The 20,739-nt window shown below is 56.9% G+C and overlaps 3 protein-coding genes and 1 pseudogene across 3 annotated transcripts in view; 2 read left to right on the top strand and 2 right to left on the bottom strand.

Annotated features, from left to right (window-relative positions):
• The window catches only part of SLC2A4 (solute carrier family 2 member 4), a 197,339-nt gene that overhangs the window by 69,910 nt on the left and 106,690 nt on the right, over positions 1–20,739 (bottom strand). The gene's annotated exons all lie outside the window — the stretch shown is intronic.
• LOC116833182 (monocarboxylate transporter 13-like) lies at positions 4,740–9,518 on the top strand. The gene is made up of 4 exons (XM_032794528.2): positions 4,740–5,194; positions 5,410–5,553; positions 6,646–7,413; positions 8,903–9,518. The coding sequence occupies exons 1-4, from the start codon at positions 4,990–4,992 to the stop codon at positions 9,055–9,057; spliced, it is 1,272 nt and encodes a 423-aa protein (XP_032650419.2). The 5' UTR covers positions 4,740–4,989; the 3' UTR covers positions 9,058–9,518.
• LOC116833190 (monocarboxylate transporter 13-like) lies at positions 10,682–13,799 on the top strand (annotated as a pseudogene).
• ACAP1 (ArfGAP with coiled-coil, ankyrin repeat and PH domains 1) overlaps positions 18,262–20,739 on the bottom strand; it is a 21,430-nt gene continuing 18,952 nt past the window's right edge. The window contains exons 10-14 of the mRNA XM_075071342.1: positions 20,539–20,705; positions 20,111–20,295; positions 19,919–20,028; positions 18,660–18,705; positions 18,262–18,330 (exon numbers count right to left, since the gene is read on the bottom strand). Of these exons, the coding sequence (XP_074927443.1) occupies positions 18,262–18,330; positions 18,660–18,705; positions 19,919–20,028; positions 20,111–20,295; positions 20,539–20,705 (577 nt within the window). The remainder of the gene's footprint in view (positions 18,331–18,659; positions 18,706–19,918; positions 20,029–20,110; positions 20,296–20,538; positions 20,706–20,739) is intronic.

Genomic DNA, 20,739 nt, shown 5'->3' with positions numbered 1-20,739 from the left:
GGAGGGATGACTGGGAGGGGAAGGCCTCCCCCGACGGAGAATCAGTGGTGGGGTGCGTGCTGACTCTCTGGGAAAAGCTCACCAAGCCCATGGGCTTGACCAGGGAGAACCTTACCAGGGCCCAGGGGAAGTAGAAGATCCTCTGACACCGGGAACCAGTTGATAGTTCTCATCCCCATGAGAAAAAAACGAAGTACAAGCTGCGTGGGACAGTGTGATGGGTTCCCCTCCCGAGGGTGCCAGCTGGAACTGAGCCCCCCCACCCCCGACCCACCAGCTCTTTGCTCTTTCAAGCACCATTCACACGCTAAAAAAAACCCTTTAGCCTTGGTCCAGCACTTTGCCCAGGTCAATCTTTGTTCCTCGGCTGTTTTCAAGTGTCCCCTGGGGTGGGGAGTCAGTGAAGAACCATGAGGAGGTGACTTCCCTGCCTTAAAAAGCTTTTGCCTGGGAGGGGGGGAGCCCTTTGTTTCAAAGTTTGGTTCCCACGCAAGTCCATGGAAAAACACTGGTATTCCAAGATGGAGTCCAGCCCCAGGTGACCTGATCACACGGCCAAGCAGCCATGAGTCAGGAGGTGTTTGTAGCCTCCTCAGGAAGACTCCTCGGTGGGAGATTCGCTGCTTGGGGTGACCAGATGGCCCGATTTTATAGGGACAGTCCCGATTTCGGAGTCTTTTTCTTATATAGGGTCCTATTATCCCCCTATCCCCTGTCCTGATTTTTCACACTTGCCGTCTGGTCACCCCATCACTGCTCCTGACCCCTATTGTCAATATTCCTAACTTCAGATACAAAAATGACATGTGCATCCCAATAGGATCATCGTATTCAGTAAATCACTTCCTTTCTGATGATCCCTCGCATGACCTGTCTCACATAAGATACGTTATCACAGAATCATAGAAGATTTGTGTTGGAAGGGACCTCTGGAGGGATCTAGTCCAACCCCCTGCTCAAAGCAGGACCTACTCCAACTAAATCATCCCAGTCAGGGCTTTGTCAAGCCGGGTCTTAAAAATCTCTAAGGAAGGAGATTCCACCACCTCCCTAGGGAACCCTATCATTATGATGAAAAATATGGAGTGTAATGTCACAGGTGGGCCCTTTAAGGTCATCTCGCAGCGGCATGAGGTGGAACTGAGCCACTGAGAGGACCAGGTCAACATGATGGAGCCGTATTTTGACAGGGAGAATTTGGTCCTGGCCGCGTGTGACCAGCGAGAGGAGAAGGGGAAAATTCCCTGGTGGATCTATTCCCTGAGACAGAAGCCGGCCCCTTGCTGGAATCAATTTTCCTCTCTGAGCAGCTAACCCCGGCCCGGCAGGCTGAGATCAGAGAGGTGCTGGGTTCCTCCTAGTAGCTGTTCTCCAACCAGCCTGGGATCACTAACCTGGTTCTTCAGTGGGTGGAGATGGAAGCCCACCTTCCTGGAAGATGTTCCTCATTCAGAGTCATGGGGGAAAAACAGCCCAGGACCTGGAGAGAAAGATCAGAGACATGCTGGCTTTAGGGGTGATCCAGCCATCCGCCAGCTTCTGGGCCTCTCCCGTGGCGCTGGTTCCCAAGGATGGGTTGATCCGGTTCTCTGAGGACTATCGGAAACTTAATGCCACCACCGCGTCTGGTGCCTGCCCATATCTAGGCCTGACAGGCTCCTGGACAAGCTGTGGATCTCACCAAGGGCTACTGGCAAATGCATTTGGATCTGGGTGCCCAATTGATCACCCCTCTGAGGCTCTGTGAGTTCCTTGTCCTGCCTTTTGGCCTCAATGGGGCACCTGCCACCTTGTGGACCAGTTCCTCCAGGGGATGGGGAGTTTTGCCCCTGTGTCTATTGATGATATCTACGTTTTTAGCCAGACCCGGGAGGACCACGTGTCCCAGGTTAAACAGGCTCTGGGATGCACGTCTGACTCTGAAAACCAGGACGTGCAAGGTGGGGATGGCAGAGGTGTCACCTCGAACACGGGACTAGGGGCGGTGTTGATGCAGGAGGATGAAAAGGGGGAGAGACACCCCATCATGTACCTGAGCAAGAAGCTGTTCCCCTGGGAGCAGAACTAAGCGGCCATGGAGAAGGGAGGCCTGGCTCTGGGATGGGCCCTTAAAAAGCTGCAACCGGATCTATCTGGGTGGCGCTTCACTGTGTGCACTGACCACTCACCCGTGACGTGGCTACACCAGATGAATGGGCTCAATCCCAAGCTCCTGAGGTGAACTCTGTCCCTCCCAGGATTACGACATGGAGGTGGCCCACGTTAAGGGGAGGGCCAACATTATAACCGATGCTTTGTCCTGGAGAGGGGGGGCCCTGAACTTCCGCAGGTCCCTGGCTAAAGTGACCCCCACTCAGTTTGGTCTCGGGGTGGGGAGAGATGTGACAACATGGGGTTTTATGCACCTTGTTATGTTGCACGTGAGTCTTACTGTCCTGTATTAAGACAATGTGTGCCTCAGTTTCCCTCAGTTTGCACCAATGCTGAGGTGGTGGGAATTGGGTGTGTCACGTTTGCTGAGGCCCTCAGTGAGGCTCCCAGATGTAACCTGAGACCCAGGAGGGGTGTGTGACCAGGTGACATTGTGCCTGGGAAGCGAGACAATGACAAGGAGGAGGAGCAACGGGAATGTCTGAGGTCAGGTCGCTGGAAGCCGAGCAGTCTGCTTGAGGGGGACTGGAAGAGGGGGAGTCCAGGGCATCAGGCCTGGATTCCCCCAAAATGGACGTGGCTGAAAGTCATTGATTTCTGTGCTAACAAGTTCTGTTCTCCGTTGTGTTCCTGCCCCCTAATAACCTCCTGTTTTTACCGGCTGGCTGAGAGTCACGTCTGACTGCAGAGATGGGGTGCAGGGCCCTCTGGCTCCCCCAAAAAACCCACCTGTGCGGACTCACTGCGGGAAGCGCACAGGGGGATGGGGATGCTGGATGCTCCGAGGTCAAATCCAGGAAGGTGGAAGCTGTGGAAGCTTCTTGCCCTGGTGTCCAGTGAGATTCTTAAATAATCAATGTAATTAATACAGAATCTAAACATCAGGGAACAGAGGTGATCCCGGCAATTCCAGGCCATTAAGCCTAATTTCAGTACTGGGCAAACTGGTTGAAACTCTTGCAAAGAACCGAATGATCAGACACAGAGATGAATGCGATTGGTTGGGGCAGAGTCAAGCTGGTTTTTGTAAAGGAAAATCACGCCTCACCAATCTACTAGGATTCTTTGAGGCAGTCAACCAGCCTGTGGACCAAGGGGGAACCAGTGGATCTAGTGTACTTAGATTTTCAGAAAGCCTCTGACAAGGTTCCTCGCCAAAGGCTCTTACGCAAAGTAAACAGCCACGGGATAAGAGGGAAGGTGCTCTCAGGGGTCAGTGACCAGTTAAAAGACAGGAAACAAAGGGTGGAAACAAATGGCTGGATTTCAGAGCGGAGAGAGGTATCTAGTGGTGTCTGTACTGGGCCTGGTCCTACGGAACGGATTCATAAAGGATCTGGAAAAAGGGGTGAACAGTGAGGTGGCAACACTGGCAGATGATACAAAACTACTGAAGATAGTTAAGTCTAAAGCCGACTGCAAAGAGTTACAAAAGGATCTCACAAACCTGGGTAACAAAAGAGGAGATGAGATCTCAGCACCCTCTGTTCTAACCACTAGCCCCCATTCCCCTCCCAGAGCTGGGTAGAGAACCCAGGAGTCCTGGCTCCCAGCCTCCTCTGCTCTAACCCATCAGCTCCCACTCCCCTCCCAGAGCCGGGTAGAGAACCCAGGAGTCCTGGCTCCCAGCCTCCTCTGCTCTAACCCACCAGCCCCCACTCCCCTCCCAGAGCCAGGGAGAGAACCCAGGAGTCCTGGCTCCCAGCCCCGCCTGCTCTGACCCACCAGCCCCCACTCCCCTCCCAGAGCCGGGGAGAGAACCCAGGAGTCCTGGCTCCCAGCCCCCCTGCTCTAACCCACCAGCCCCCACTCTTCTCCCAGCACCAGGGAGAGAACCCAGGAGTCCTGACTCCCAGCACCGCGCCCCCCTCTGCTCTAACTCTAGGCAGGGGAACAAAGCAGAAGCCCTAGGGCTTTGGCCCCGGGCGGTGGGGCTCAGGCCTCGGCCTCAGGGCCCTAGTGATTCTCCACCAGCTCCAGCGACCCCACTGAAATGGGGGTCCCCACCCAACCTTTGAGAACTGCTACCTTACTGCGAAGTGGGAGGGGGAAGGAGCTGGTGGCCTGGCTGGGCGGTGGGGGAGGGAATTCTTGAGGACACAAAGTGGACTTTGCCCCCATTACTTGCCGTGTGATCCGAGTCCCCCCCCCGCCCTTGGACACGGCCTGCAGCCCCCAGCCCCCAGCCTGTCCTAGGACTCCCAGAGCTCAGCACAGACCCAGAGGTAGCTGGGAGCCAGGACTCCTGGGTTCTCTCCCTGGGTCTGGGAGGGGAGCGGGGGCTGGTGGGTCAGAGAAGGGGGGGGCTGGGAGCCCGGACTCCTGGGTTCTCTCCCCGGCTCTGGGAGGGGAGTGGGGGCTGGTGGGTTAGAGCAGGGGGCTGGGAGCCAGGACTCCTGGGTTCTCTCCCTGCCTTTGGGAGGGGAACTCGGTCTGATGGTTAGAACAGGGGAAGCTGGAAGCCAGGACTCCAGGAGGGGAGTGGGGTGTAGTGGTGAGAGTACGGGGGGGGCCCTGGAAGCCAGGACTCCTGGATTGTAACCCAGAGAGGAGTGGGGGGGTGGGTGTAGTGGGGCAGGGGAGGAGGCTAGAAGCCAGCACTCCTGCACTGTGTCATCAGCTGTGCTGGTGAGTTGCTGTCAGGAGCCTTCATCTCCCCGTGCCTCAGTTTCCCCAGCGGTGTCTCAGGAATTGAGGATTAGCTCACCAGATAACTCACAGCATAAAAGTTCATGGACTGACCCTCATCTCTTTCCCTCCAACAGGTTTGTTTTTCCACTCTCCCTGCCCCCCCGACCTCTTATCTCCCATCTCCAGGGAACAGCGACGGGGGACCCTATGGCAGACCCCACATGCCCTGAGCCACCCGACGGAGGCTGGGGCTGGATGGTGGTGCTGGCCGGCTTCCTCCAGTCGGCGCTGGTTTTTGGGGTGATCCGCTCCTTCGGCGTCTTCTTCATGGAGTTCGTGAGGTGCTTCGGGGAGCTGGCGGGGCGCGTCTCCTGGGTGACCTCCATCGGGATCGCGGTGCTGCAGCTAGGGGGTGAGTGAGGGACGCCGGCAGGGTAGGGGGAAGGGGGCTACGATCTCAGGCCCAGAAGTAGAGTAGCTGGGACACGCCCCCCCCACAACCACTCCCCAAAGTGCCCCCTGCTGGGGGAGGCCCCGAGCTCCCCCCTAAGTGCACTCCTCCCCCAGACTCAGCTGCATCACAGGTTAACAAGGGCCCGACCGATGTCTCTCTGCTGCCCCCTGCAGGTCCGGTGGGCAGCGCCCTCAGCACGCAGTACGGCGCGCGCCCCGTGGTGATGACCGGGGGCTTCCTCTCGGGGCTGGGCATGATCCTGGCTTCCTTCGCCACCAGCCTGACCCACCTGTACCTGAGCATCGGGCTGCTCTCAGGTAGGTCCGGCCCTGAGCTCCCCCTGCCTTGGTGCATCCTGGGAGTATCCTCACTCAAGGTTGGGAGCAAGGACTTCTGGGTAACCTAGTGCACCATTGTCTAGATATAGCTGCCCAGAGAGCAGGGGCTCCTGGGTAAAATCCTGGCATATATGGGTCCTCAGGTTAGGTTCCTGGTGGGGGTGACTCTTTTAGGGTTCTCCAGCGATTCCTTCTCCCAGATGGGTCCTAGGCATTATGACCAGGAGGTGACCATCCCTCTTGCCTATTCTTCCTTCCAGCCCATATCTGGTGGTTGAGCTAGACCATGGCACACTAAGCAGTGGAAAATCCCCCACACCTCCCAGACCCGTGGTTCTTGAGCCGTGTGGTGCTCATGGCCCAGACTCTGCTGCCCCTTCCGAGATCTAGAACCCTCTGCCCTGGATCATCCATGGTTGCTCTAGCCCAGATCTCCATGTTCATGAGTGTGGCCTAGATCGTCGCCAGCCCAATTTTCTGCCTAGCTCAGGCCAGCCCATTTCACCCAGTCCCTTCCCCGCCCCAGCTCGGGCGAGCTGGAGAGAGGGCAGAGCAATGATCTAGAACCCAGCACTGTGGCAGGCAACATCTAGATCCCTCCACACGCAGGCCTCACCAGGAGTTCTCCCCCTATCCCAGATCCAGACAGCATTGCTTGAGATGATGTGTTTCTAATTGCTAACGACCCTCCCAACCCCACCCCAGACGCGAAAGGGCTAGACCCCCCCTAGACAATGGCTCTTTCTCCAGTCATGTCCCACAGTCAACCTAGAACATACAGTGCTTTGGGTTACCTAGAACATATGGCATGTGTCACCTAGCCCTCAGAGTATCTAATTGTTTAGACATCCTAGAACATACAATGCTTTGGGTTACCTAGAACATACGACATGTGCCACCTAGACCCCAGAGTATCTACTTGTTTAGACATCCTAGAACATACAATGCTTTGCATTATCTAGAATGCTCCATTCAGCCCGGTGTCCCACCTGCCCCACCCCCAGATCAGACCCACTCTTTCTGGTTTTGGTCACCTGTTCCCTTTCCTTCCCCCTTCCCTCCCCCCCACAGGGCTGGGCTGGGCCTTGGTCTTCACCCCTTCTGTGGCTTCTGTGGCCCGGTACTTCGCCAAGCGGCGGACCTTCGCCACTGGCCTGGCTGTCTCCGGGGCAGGCCTGGCTTCCTTCGCCTTCTCCCCACTCTTCCAGCTGCTGGTGGACACCTATGCCTGGCGGGGGGCCCTCCTGGTGGTGGCTGGCATCTCCTTCAACCTGGTGGCCGCCGGGGCCCTGCTGCGGCCATTGGAGCCAGAGGGCAAGGAAACGTCTGCGCTGGAGGCGGGGTGGCTGCGACTGCCAGCCTTCTCGTCCCTTTGCCGGCCACGCCTGGCCTGCCACAGGCCCTTCCTCCTGTTCGCTGCAGCCTTCGTCCTGGTGGACGCCGGCTACTACGTACCCTACGTCCATCTGGTGCCCCACGCCCGGGAGCTGGGCTTTGACGAATACCGAGCCGCCTTCCTCCTGTCCTCAGCCGCCGTGGCCGACCTGTGTGGCCGTGTGGCAGGCGGCTGGCTGGCCGACCGCCTCGCCGTCCGCCTGGTCCACAGCCTGACCGTCTGGACCATCCTGACGGGCCTCTCCATGCTGCTGCTGCCGCTGGGGCAGATCTACTCCCTCCTAATGGGCCTCTGCATCTGCTACGGCTTCTGCGCCGGTGCCCTGGTGCCCCTCCAGTTCTCCGGCATGGCAGAGATCGTGGGAACGGGGCGCATCATGGAGGGGATTGGGCTCATGCAAATGATGGAAAGCGCTGGCTCCCTTGTGGGGGCCCCTCTGTCCGGTAAGGAACCAGGTTCCCTTTCCTACCATGCTCCCCCATCCCTTTTGGACCCCGTATTTGGGATGGTTTCTACTAGGAGAAACTGAGGAAGGAGGCAGATAAAGGTATTTCCTGACAAGTGGTCCCAAGCAGCCCAATGTCCTTTGCCTGGTCTCTGCCACATCCCCAGGGGCTGGTAGGGGAACCGGCAAGTTCCAGCTCACAGGCTATCCAGTCACTGCCCTACAACCTGGCTTCCCCCTCTCCCCCGTCTCTGGGTTCGCCAGACTCTCAATTCCCTCTTCCCAGGGAGCAACTATGGACTACCCTCTAGAATCCCTACTGGGCCACCGTCCCCCTCTTCCAGTCTTGTGTGGGGTGGACCCCCCCACAAATTCTAAGCCTTTCTTCTGTGAATTCATTGATCTAGTGTCATAGAGAGGGCTGCGGGGAGGGATGGAAACAAGAAGGAAGACGACCCATTAATTACAGGTAACCCCCAGAGTTAAAACTTCCCCCCAAACAAGGTCCTGGACTGGGACTCGGAAGACCTGGGTTCTAGTTGGACAACATGTTCTAGGTCTCCCCAAACCTCCCATTGTCTAACTAGCACTAGGAATATGGTCAAAAAGGGGTACCAATCCAGGGAGCTAGGCTGTGGCATTCTGGGTTCTAGGTAGCTCTACCAGCTCTGAAAAGCCCTAATCATATGATCCATAGATGACTTCAATCCTGAGAACTAAATTGTGGCATTCTGGGTTCTAAGTATGGGTTCTAGGTAGCCAATAAAACTGTGTGGGCCTATCTAGCCTGAAATCATGTAGGCTAATGCCTGATGTAGGCTAGGTAGCTAGAACATTATAAGTGATTGTTTTGATTACTGTAGAGATAGGAGCCCTTGTCATGGACTGGAACTCGATTGTGCTAGGTGCAGTATAGAATCCAAAGATGGTCCCTCCCCTAAAGCCCTTATCATCTAAGTATAAAACATGAGACAACACAGGATATATACAGAATATGGTGTTCTGAAGTGTAAGTATCACTGAAAATGTGTTTGAGATAATCCATGACTGTGGTCTCCATAGTCCCATGAGACTGTCAAGCAGATATGTTCTAGGTGGTCCAAATCATCAGGCTTTGGGGTTTTAGGTAGCCCTTCCAGTACTTTCTAGGTAAACCATCACTTCGTACCTTCTAGTCTGTCTAGACAGCAAGGTGTTCTGTGATTTAGGTGACACTACAGTACTTCCTAGATAATTCGTGCAGGATGTCTAGGCAATTAGGCATTTTGGGTTCTAGATAATGCACATTGTATGCTCTAGATAACTCAAAGCCACATATGTTCTGGGATGTTTAGAGAATTAGATATTATGGGTTCCAGGTAACATGTAGTGCATTCTAGATCATGCAAATAATTGTATGTTCTAGGATGTCTAAATAATTAGATACTATGGGTTCTAGGTGACACATGCAGTATGCTCTTGGTAACCCAAAGCATTGTATGTTCTAGGTTGGCTGCGGGACGTGACTGGGGACTACACAGCCTCTTTCATTGTAGCAGGGGCTTTCCTCCTCGCTGGAAGTTTGCTCCTTTTTGCCCTGCCAAATTATTTCTCCTGCTCCATGGACTCGACAACTGAGGAAGAGACCATGGGGGACCCCTGAGACTTTAGCTCCTGGGGATGGGGGTTGTCCCAGAGAGCCAGATTGGAAGTGAGAAGTCAGCAGGGAGCAGAGCTTCAAGTATACGGACCCAGCTGATATGTGTCTTCTTCTTCGCTGACCATCGTAAGGCGGTTGGAGGATGCATAAGAGACGGAAGGAGGGAGCTACCCAGTCCAGATCCACTCCTCTTTGCAAGCTGGTGTCCAGAGCATCCTAGATCTTTCAGGCTAGAAAGGACCCCAATGGTCCCCTAGTCTGAACTTCTGCACAGCCCAGAGAACTCCGGTCCACATCTGGTGGTCGAGCTAACGGGTAGCTTTCGGTCTCGATTGAAAAGGACATGTGTGATGGAGAAGACGCCACCACTCTAGGGGAAATTGGCCCAGCTTGTTAATTGCCCTCCCCATGAAAAAAATTGCATTTGATTGGCCCAGCTAGTGAAGGTCGTCTCCTCCCCTTGACCGTGTTTCTCTGTCTGTCTGTGCGTAACGCAATCGCCACCGGACGCCCCGGCCGATCGGTTCCAATTTTTCAGGGCACGTTCCGGGCATTAGTTGCTAGAACCCTGTTGATTTAGGGGGAGATTGGAAAACACAGAAAGTGGGGAAGAGGGACACCAAGCCAGCTCTGTAGCGCAGACCCCCCACCGCTCTGGGAGGGTCTCTAGCTCAAACAACTGGTTATTGATGGCAGAAATGTAATGCCTGGACTACCTCAGATGCCTTCCCCTGGAACCACAAACCCTGAATGGCTGATCTCCCAGGCCATCAGAATTGGGTGGTTCCAACCCCCACCCCCGGCCCACAAGTTGTGCCTGTAGCTCTTTTCCAATGGGCTTTCATGATGCGTGCCCCCCAGAACTGGCTGCAACCTTCCAGTGAGATGAGGGAGACAGCTCTGTGTCAGCCCAGCTTCAGAGATATTTGTACAAGGACCCCTCGCCTGGCGCTGAGATGCAGCCACCTCCGGGGTGGCTGGTTATCCGGGGACCCCTCGCCTGGCACTGCCTCACCCTAGAGGTGGCTGCATTTCAGCACCGGGCAAGGGATCCCTGGATAACCAGCTGCCCCACTCCAGAGGTGGCCGCATCTCAGCACTGGGTGAGGGGTAACCAGCAGTCCCGAGTTTTCTCCCACACCCCCCAGGGGCCAGACTGATGGGGTTCATAGCCTAGCAACACATAGGGTGGGGGGGAAGGGTGGGGCTGCCATTAGACGCCTCCTCTCAGTGGCGGACTTTGCCTCACAATTCACTGATAAGAACACCCACCCTTTGAGACCCGGGTTGCTGTCTGACACCAGGCGCCCCGCTGCCGCTTGCCAGGTCCCCGGAGCCGGGAGAGGATCGAGGGGGGCTGCTGTGTGCCCCCCACCCATCCCGAGGTTAACAGCCACAGGGTCATTCTGAGGGCGCTGAGTCACCCAGCACTGGGATGCAGCCACCTCTGGCATAGGGCAGGGCTGCTGATTCATGGCTGCGCCACCCGGGGATCGTTCATCGTGGATTCAGCAGCCGTCACCTCTGGGGTGGAGCACATTGAGCAGCCGCGTGGCAAGACTGCACAGAGATCACTCACTCAGCATCGAGGGGATACCCCCTCTGGGGAGGAGCGAGGCAGCTGATTATGCCAGACTCACCTCTGGCATGCTGCACTGAATCTTCATGGAGCCCCCCCCCCCCCAACGGCAACTGGGGCTGGCTGGTGGCACTGGCAGGTTTCCTGGAGTCTGGGCTGATTTTTGGGGTGATCTGCTCCTTTGGTGGGTCTTCTTTGTGGAATTTGGGGGGCACTTTGGAGAGCTGATGGGGCATTTGTCCTGGGTTACGTCCATCACAATAGCCATCCTGCTGTTTGGTAGTGAGTATCAACTCGCCGGCCTTCTCCCTACCCCCTTTAGCCAGAGCGGTTCATCCCTCACCCAGTGGGGTGGCTGGTTATCCAGGGACCCCTCGCCCAGTGCTGAGATGCGGCCACCTCCGGGGCGGGGCGGCCAGTTACCCAGGGACCCCTCGCCTGGTGCTGAGATGCAGCCACCTCTGGGGTGGGGCGGCTGTTTTTACTGGGATTCTCCCAACCCCGCTTCCTGCACCAGCCTCCAGGAGAGGAAAGTGCTCTGAGCTCCACATACCTCCACTCCTCCCCCAGACTCAGCTGCATCACAGGGTAACGGATCCCTCTGCTGCCCCCTGCAGGTCTGGTGGGCACTGCCCTCAGCACCCAGTACGGGGGATTGTGTGGCCGGGGGTGTTCTCTCAGGGCTGGGCATGTTCCTGGCTTCCTTCACCACAAGCCTGACCCACCTGTACCTGAGCATTGGGCTGGTCTCAGGTAGGTCCTGCCCTGAGCCCATCCCGCCTCAGTGCCCTCTGGGAGTATCCTCGCTCAAGGCTGGGAGCAAAGGCTTCTGGGTAATCCAGTGCACCATGGGAGTCTAGCACATTGCACAGGCCTCTTCCTGGAAGCAAGGCATTCTGGGTAAAACCTAGACAGAAGGATGCTCTGAGCTCGGGCGGTGAGGATTCACTGACCCTTGGCTGTAGCTTAGAACCTTCTATAATGAAGGATCTGGAGAACCAGGTTCTAGAACAGCAAACTCGGTTCTAGATCAGCCAAGCCTGGTCTCAATCCCAATGTAATGAGAATCTAGAGCTTTGAGGCTCCAGCCAAAGGGCTGACCCCACCCGTTGAGCTGTGAAATCTCTGCTCCACTCCCTCCTCCGCAGTAGCCTCTGGTGTTTGGATAATACAAGGGAGGACACAGGGTTTTTGGTGTGCGGGGAATATAGGAGGAAGGAGGGCCATGCATTTTGGGTCAAAACTGACATTTGTTGAAGTTCGCGGTGCATTGAAAAGTCTGAACCAATCTCAGCTTTGCATGTTCTGATTTTGAGCATGTTTGGAAAGAGAGTTGAAAGAAATTTGGACCTGACACAATGAGAAGGTTTAACTTTTTGGGAAGTTTTTCATCACACACACACACAGGGTGATATCAACAAGGATCCACCAACCATTTTGGTATAATTCCCATATGTTCTAGGTAGTACACACAGCATTCACCATGGGTTCTAGGTTGGCTTAACATGGGCCATTCCAGATGCATGATAGCTGTAGTGTACTCCACTTCAATAGGTTCTAGGTAGCACAGATAGAAGTCATGTCTAGTTCTACGTTTGCTTAACACAGTGTGCTCCAGACGCATCATAGAATATCAGGGTTGGAAGGAACCTCAGGATGTATCTAGTCCAACCCCCTGCTCAGATCAAAGCAGGACCAATCCTCAGACAGATTTTTGCCCCAGATCCCTAAGTGGCTCCCTCAAGGATTGAACTCACAACCCTGGGTTTAGCAGGCCAATGCTCAAACCACTGAGCTATCCCTCCCCCTTTCCAAGCCCTCTAAGCCGTAGTCTACTCCAGCCCCAGACGTTCTAGGTAGCACAAACAGGATTCACCATGAGTTCTAGGTTGGCATAGCATGGTCCGTTCTAGATGTGTCCCAGGTCTATAAACTGTAGTCTACTCCAGCTCAATAAGTTATAGACAGCACAAACCAGATTCATGATAGGTTCTAGGTTGGCTTAACATGGGCCTTTCCAGATGCGTGATAGCTGTACAAGCTGTAGTTGACTCCTATTCCATATGTTCTGGGTAGCACTGACAAGATTCATGCCTAGTTCTAGGTTTGTCTTAACATAGAGTGTTTTAGATGCATCCTAGCTCTGTAAACTGTAGTCTACTCCAGCTCAGTACGTTCTAGGTAGCACAAACTGGATTCATGCTGGGTCCTAGGCTGGCTCAGCAGGGTGCATTCTAGATGCATCCATACAAGTTGTAGTCAACTCCGACTCAAACCATTCTAGGTAGCACATTCTCCTGACTCGAAGCAAGAGAACCCATCTATCCAACCCCCGTAACCCCAGTTCCCCACCTCTCTTGAAGGCTTCGGTGGCGTGCTAGTCTTTGTCCCTTCAGTGGCCACGTTTGCCCGTTATGTCAAACGACGCAGGGTGCTGGCCACTGCTGTGGCCTTCTCTGGACCCGGGCTGTCCTCATTGGCCTTCGCCTCCCTCTTCCAGTTCCTGGTGGACTCCTATGGCTGGTGCGGAGGGCTCCTGATCATGGCAGGCACGACCTTCCACCTTGTGGCATGTGGCACCCTCCTCCACCCGCTGGCCCTGGCAGAGGACTTGGCTCTAGCACCAGCTGCACAGATGTCATGGCTGGCGAAGATGTCCTCTCTGTTTGGTTTAGCTTCGCTCTTCAGTCGACCTTTCCTGAGCTTTGCTGTGGCTGGCCTGTTGATGAATTTGGGCTATCTTGTCCCCTTTTCCCACCTAGTGCCCCACGCCTGCGAGATGGCTTTGATGAATACCAGGCTGCCTGCCTTGTGTCCATGATGGGTGCCACCGATCTGTGTGGCCGCCTGGTGGCTGGATGCCCACAGGGCCTTCCACCTCCTTCATAGCCTGACTCTCTGGTCCCTCCTGACGGGTGTCACACTGCTCCTGATTCCCTTTGGGCACACCTACCCCATCCTGATGGGCATTGACATCTGCTATGGGTTCTTAGTCGGTACCGTTATGCCACGGAAATTCTCCAGCCTGGTGAAAATTGTGGGGACTGGTCAGATCTTAGAAACTACTGGGCTTGTAAACCTATTGGAGAGTTTTGGGGCTCTGGCTGCCCCCCCGCCCATGTTATCTGGTAAGGTCTTGAAGTTTGCCTTTCTTCCCCTACTTTAAGCAGCAGGCACCTCCCATCCCCTGACTGCTCATTCCACATCATGGATCAGCCAGTGTGAAGTGGACAGGGATCTTCCAATGCTGTGCAAGAGGGAACCAGGTTGTAGGTCATCTCTTCAGTCTGGGTACCATTTCACCCAGTCTCTAACCTTCGGGGTCATTGCTGGGGCCATGGTTTTGTCATTCACAGACCCCAAAATTTGTATATTCTAGGTAGTGCTAGCCTTATGCGTTGTAGGCAGCTCTAGAACCTGGCTTTCTGGGTGAACTGGAATGTTACATGCTTAGGTTCTAGGTAGCTCTAACCCTATGTGCGAGACTTGACTTCAGATAATCTAGACAGCTGGGATGTGAACACTAGAAGCCCTGGGTTCAAGATAGCTCTAACCATATTGGTTAAGGACAACTCCAGTACTTGGTTTTCTGGATAGTTGGAACACTATATTCCCTAGGTTCTAGGTAGCTCTAACCTTGTGGGTCATGAGCATCTCCTGAATCCAGCTTTCTAGGCAACTGGATCACTATCAGCTCTGCATTCTAGGTAGACTTGTGTTTTCCATGGAGCCCTAAACCTATAACCTGCATGTAACTCCAGCCTCAAACTCTCTTGGTGACTACTCCAGCCTATGTTCTAGAAATCACAACCTTGCTGGGTTGTGAATAGCCCATAGCCTCCATTGTTCTGGCTGACTTTACCCATGGCAGTTTAGATGCAATTCCAATCTTGCTGCATTTTAGATACCTACCACTGGCTGCATGCTGGGTTCTGGGTAGCCATAACTAGCTGAATCCTAGGCAGCGCCGTCTGAATGAGCTACAGTCAACTCTTGTTAATATGTCCTAGGTAGCAGAAATATGATGCTTTCTGGGTTCCAGGTAGGCTTAACATGCTGTGTTCTAGATGCATCATAATCACATAAGATATAGTATATTCAGACTCAGTACATTCTCGGTAACACAAATATCCATGCTGGGTTCTAGAATGGCATAACATGGCATGTTCTAGAAGCATCATGCCATATAAACCAGAGATCGGCAACTTTTGGCACATGGCCTGACAGGGAAATCCGCTGGCGAGCCAGGACGGTTTGTTTATCTGCAGCGTCTACATGTTTGGCCAATCACAGCTCCCCCTGGCTGTAGTTCACCATTTCAGGCCAATGAGGGTTGTGGGAAGCAGCGACCAGCACATCCTTTGGCCCACACCACTTCACGCAGAGCCCATTGGCCTGGAACAGCGAACCGGATTTCCCTGACGGGCCACGTGCAAAGGTTGCTGATCCCTGATATAAATTATAGTGCACTCCAACTCAATACATTGTAGGTATCACAAAATGATGCATGCTGGGTTCTAGGTACCCCAAATATTGGTATAACGCATGTTCTTTTGCGTTCTAGGTTTCCTGTTCCACTGCTTCTCCTCTCAAACAGTCGGGTGACCCAGAGGATGCTGGGAATTTAACCCATCAGAATGGAGACCACCCCTGTGACAGGAGAACTTTGTCTGCCTGCTGAGAATGGAAAATAGTGGTTGCTTTTCATGCAAAAAGACAGAGGAGACATAGACCACATGGCACGACTACCCTCTGCTCAAGGGAACCGCAGGCGCTGAGCTCTGGGAACGTCCCAGGACAATTGTCCACCCTTAAAATCAGGACAATAACATCCTAGAGAGGAGTGAGATTAAGTGACATTGGAAATGGGAGAGGAGAGTAATCACAGCAGGCTAGTTTCTGAGATCAGTTCCAGTGGTGTAAATACAGAGTAACTCCAGTTCAGTTAATGGTGTAAATCCAGAGTGGCTCCAGTTCGGTCAATGGTATAAGGACCAGACTCTGAGCTCAGTGATGCTTCTGTAAATCCAGAGTTCAGTGTAAGGGCCAGATTTGCATCTCAGTTCCAATGGTGCAAATAGAGACACTCCAATTCACTCAATGGTGTAAATCCAGAGTCACTCCAGATCGATAAAAGCTATAAGGACCAGACTTTGATCTCAATTCCACGGTGTAAATCCAGAGTCAATGCAGTGCAAAAAGGGCCAGCTACTGACCTCAGAACAACCAAGGTGAATCCAGAGCCACCCCAATTCACTCAATTGTGTAAATCCAGAGTCACTCCAAATCAAGGAAAGCTATAAGGGCTAGACTGATCTCAGTTCCACCGGTGCAAATCCAGTGTCACTGCAGTGCAAAAAGGGCCAGCTACTGAGCTAGCTCAGTGTAAATCCTGAGCCACTCTAGTTCTCTCAACGGTGTAAATCCAGAATGATTCCAGTTCAGTCACTAGTTTAAATCCAGAGTCACTCCAGTCCCTTCTGAGAGAGTTACGCCATTTTCACACCTCAGGATCGCTCTTCCTCCAGCTGTGTGTGGGGATCCTCCCGAAAAAACACAGCAGGTGCAGCCTGGTGGCAAATGACGCTCTTGGTATTAAATGCAGGGCAGGCATCAGACTCACCCTGGCAGCAGAGCCTGCGGGGGGACACAAGACGCCCTTTCTTATCCACACCTGCCCAACTCCACCCGCCCTTACCTCGGGGCCCCAGGCCCACGGACCAGCCGGGTGGACGTGCCCCTTGGAGGGTAGAGACGGGGAGGCTGAGAGCCACTAGGCTGGACTCTCACGTGCAGTTTCGGGGTGCGCGGCTGAAAGAGGCTCCGGAGATGTTGATCACAGGGCGGGACAAAAACTAGCTTTTCAAGGAAGGAGAATGAGGGGCAGGGAGGAGCCAGGACTCCTGGGTTCTCCCCCCGGATCTGGGAGGGGAACACGGCCTGGTGGGTTAGAACAGGGGGGTTTGGAGCCAGGACTCCTGGGTTTCTCCCCGGCTCTGGGAGGGGAACAGGGGCTGGTGGGTTAGAGCAGGGGGATGCTGTGCCCACCTGGGAATGCCAGTGACTGGGCTGGGTGAGACGCTGCCCCCTCCAGCCACTAAGGCAGTGATCCCCAACGTGGTGCCCATGGGTGCTATGGCGCCCGCCAGGGCATTTATGTGAGCCCACCTAGTGCCCAGCAGAGAAGAGAATCTGGGGCCCCGCACCTGCTGGGGACAGAGTACTCCAGGGCTGCAGGCACCGGTGTTCTCTGTCCTCGCGGCTTTTCTCCGGCTTCTCTCTGGATTCAAATATTATGTAATAATTTTTTTTTGTATTATTTAATGCACAAATACAAAATAAGCCTTGAAAAATTGTTGGCACCCGACACGCTCTCCTGAAAACGCGAATGTGCTACTGGTCCCACAAAGGTTGGGGACCACTGCCCTAGGGTCAACCCAGCGCTGTCCTCCAGGGGCAGGATGCTGTGGGGCGGCGACGCAGGGACAACGCCGCCACCTGGTGGCGAGATGGAGAAACAGGTGACGAATCTGGCACTGCCGTGGCAACCAGATCCCTGTGTCAATCGCCGCCCCGCCCCAGAGGTGGCCGCATCTCGGTACGGGACAAGGGGTCCCTGGGTAACCAGCCACCCTGCCCCAGAGGTGGCTGCATCTCAGCGCCGGGCAAGGGGTCCCTGGGTAACCGGCCGCCCCGCCCCAGAGGTGGCTGCATCTCAGCGCCGGGCAAGGGGTCCCTGGGTAGCCAGCCGCCCCGCCCCAGAGGTGGCTGCATCTCAGCGCCGGGTGAGGGGTCCCTGGGTAACCGGCCGCCCCACCCCAGAGGTGGCTGCATCTCAGCGCCGGGTGAGGGGTCCCTGGGTAACCGGCCGCCCCACCCCAGAGGTGGCTGCATCTCAGCGCCGGGTGAGGGGTCCCTGGGTAACCGGCCGCCCCACCCCAGAGGTGGCTGCATCTCAGCGCCGGGTGAGGGGTCCCTGGGTAACCGGCCGCCGCCAGGGTTGGAAGCAGAGTTGATATTCCAGGCAGTCTGTTTATTGCATGCCAAGCTTTGTACAGATGCCCGGAGCTCCCGCTGCTCCCGGCGGGGGCTCCCCCTTCCCCTCCATTCAAAGACGCCCCCTCAGTAAGACACTCAACCGGAGGAGGGGGGCCACCATGCAGTTGACCTGGGGGTTAAACCAAGAAGAGGGAGGTGTCCTGAAACAAAATGGAGGGTGGGACATGGGATTAAGCCCCAGCCCAATGAGGGGGGTGGGTGGCAAAGAGGGTAGGAGAAGCGCGCCTCCCCAGAGCGTGGGCGGAGGAGAAGCCCTGCTCTACAATGGGGGTGTGAGTTGGGGGGCCTGTATGGGGGGCAGAAGAGGGAGATCGGCCCTACACAATGAGCACATCAAAGCAGCAGAAGAATCTGAGGGTGGTGGTGGGGGATTATGGTCATTACAAGCACCCAGGATGGGGGGGGTGGTCCCTGCTGCTTCGCTGCCCCTCCCGCCGGGGAAGGGGTAGGAGCCAGAAGGGGGAGGGGATTCCCGCCCCGCCACCCGCACACACTACATAAGGGGATGGTGGCTCGGTGAGCCCCCCGCCTCGAGGGGGCTAGAGGGTGGTGAGTTTCAGTCCTCGCGGTCAATTCTTCTCGGGGTTGTCGCACGCCACAGGAGAATCCCGGAAGATGTCGAGGTAGGGTCTCGTCGCCTGGGAGGGCACAGAGCTTGAGAAGTGGTGGGGCAAGGTGGCCCCCCAGTCCCGCCCACAACCCCCATCCCCTTCAGCTCTGCTGGTGCTCCCCCGCGTCGCCCACAGACCCCCCCTGCCCCAGCCAATAGCTCTGCCGTTGCCCCTAAGTCCAGCTCCGCAGCCCCCGCTAAAGCCTGGCCCTGCCCCCAGCTCTGCCAGTGCCCCCAGTCCCGCCCACCCAGCACCTCTAGCCTGGCCCTGCCCCCCTAGCCCTGCCAGTGCCCCCAGTTCCCGCCCCACAGCCCTGCCCCCAGCCCTGGGACACCGAAGACAAGACACCACCTGACTGTCCCCTGCGCGTACCTCCGCCTCCCGCATCTTGGCCAGACGCAGCTGCAAGGGGGGGAGCAAGAAAAATGAGACACGTTCCCACCCCATCTCCCGTGCTTTCACACCCTCCCCCTCCATCAGCACCCCCCCCCAACCGCGGGGGGCGGGGGAGACTCACTAGGGTGACGATATCAGCGTTGCCGTCGTCTATGCAATGGACGAGCGGCCTTCCCCTCCATGTCGACCGCGTTCAAATTTGGCCCCCGCTTGGAGGATACAGGCAGGCCAGCCTATCAGAAAGCAGAGCGTGAGGGGGGGCGGCGGGGCAAGGTACCCCCTCAGGCGGGAGAACACGGACCGGACCCTGCTTAGCTTACGCCAGCAGCGCACCCAGGCGGTGGACCCCGCCACCAAGGGCGTCGTGTGGCGCCACCGCGCCACTAGTGGCCAGGTGCGGAACAGCAGCCCCCATGAATTATCCCTTCCTGGCTGGGTGGCCCCAGCCCCCCTGACCCTCTCGGGCAGCCCCAGCCCCCCTGACTCTGGGTGGCCCCGCCCCCTGACCTCTTCGGCGGCCCTAGTCACCCGACCTAACTGGGTGGGCCCCAGCCCCCCTGAACCTTCCGGGCGGCCCCAGCCCCCCTGCCTACTGGGCGGGCCCCAGACCCTGACCTACTGGGTGGGCCCCAGCCCCCCTGACCTCTCGGGCGGCCCCCAGCCCCCCTGACCTACTGGGTGGGCCCCCAGCCCCCCTGACCTCTCGGGTGGCCCCCAGCCCCCCTGACCTCTCGGGTGGCCCCCAGCCCCCTTGACCTACTGGGTGGCCCCAGCCCCCCTGACCTATCGGGCGGCCCCAAGTCTCCCTGACCTCCTGGGCGGCCTCCAGCCCCCTTGACCTACTGGGTGGGCCCCAGCCCCCCTGACCTCTCAGGCGGGCCCTAGTCACCCTGACCTACTGGGTGGGCCCTAGCCCCCCTGACCTCTCGGGCGCCCCCCAGCCCCCTTGACCTACTGGGTGGGCCCCAGCCCCCTTGACCTCTCGGGCGGGCCCCAGCCCCCTTGACCTACTGGGTGGCCCCCTTGACCTATCAGGTGGGCCCTAGTCCCTCTGACCTCTCAGGCGGCCCCCAGCCCCCTTGACCTCTCGGGCGGGCCCCAGCCCCCTTGACCTCTCGGAGCCCCCTTGACCTATCAGGTGGGCCCTAGTCCCTCTGACCTCTCGGGCGGCCCCCAGCCCCCATGACCCCTCGGGTGGGCCCCAGCCCCCCCAACCTACCCGGTGTGGCCCAGGATGGTGGCGTGGTGCAGGGGCCCCCGCCCGGCGCTGTCCGCCTGGTTGACGTTGGCTCCATTCTGCAGCAGGAACTCGCAGGCCAACAGGGAGTTCTGGGGAGCGGGAGAGTTGGGGTGAGCGAGGGGCACAAGGGGTTAACCCCCCCCCCAAGCTAACCCCTGTCCCCCCACCTACTGCGGCCACGGCCCGCAGCAGGGGAGTCCGGCTCTCCTCGGCGGTGTTGACCCAGTTGACGTCGGCGCCGTGCGCCAGGGCGTCTGCCATGGTGGGCAGGTTCTGGTGGCCGGCGGCCCAGTAGAGCAGCGCCCCCGGGTGGAGGCTGCGCAGGTCTTCGGGGGGGGAGCCGGCCTCCCCCAACTCTGGAGCAGGGAAAAGGAGAGGGGGTGCTGTCAGGGACAGGGGGCCACCCGGCCATGTCCACCAGGCTACACCCAGGCCCGAATCCGGCCACACATACCCCCTTACCCACCCACACCGCCCCCCACAGCCACACCGCCCTCCCTGTCCTTGCAGGGGCTGATGAAGGGGGCTGGGTTAGACACACCCCACCCTGAGCCCTACTCTCCCACCACAGGATCCTAACCCCCTCCCCCATCAGGTACCTGCAGCCCGGCTAATGCTGCCTGGTTTGGGCTTGAGGGGAGGCCGGGGGGGCCGGTCCCGGTCAGAGGGGCCACGGCGCCCCCCCCGGGTCAGCCGTGCCTCCGGCAACTTGGTGATGAATTTCTTCTCAACGTATTTGGCCCGGATCCAGCTCTCCTTCTCTGCCCTGTGGGGGGAGCCCACGGAGGGGGTGAGATGGG

The sequence above is a fragment of the Chelonoidis abingdonii genome, chromosome 11, assembly GCF_003597395.2.
Source record: "Chelonoidis abingdonii isolate Lonesome George chromosome 11, CheloAbing_2.0, whole genome shotgun sequence".
Classification (NCBI taxonomy): Eukaryota; Metazoa; Chordata; order Testudines; family Testudinidae; genus Chelonoidis; species Chelonoidis abingdonii.
The sequence above is the reverse complement of the archived record's forward strand: the minus strand, read 5'-3'. Positions and strand labels throughout refer to the sequence as shown.

What these genes read in the sequence shown, in the direction of transcription:
- LOC116833182 (XM_032794528.2), top strand. Translation starts at nt 4,990, where the DNA reads ATGGCAGACCCCACATGCCCTGAGCCACCCGACGGAGGCTGGGGCTGG. An exon ending in GAGCATCGGGCTGCTCTCAG is followed by an intron (nt 5,554 to 6,645) that starts GTAGGTCCGGCC and finishes TCCCCCCCACAG; the next exon opens with GGCTGGGCTGGGCCTTGGTC. An exon ending in TGTGGGGGCCCCTCTGTCCG is followed by an intron (nt 7,414 to 8,902) that starts GTAAGGAACCAG and finishes TGTATGTTCTAG; the next exon opens with GTTGGCTGCGGGACGTGACT.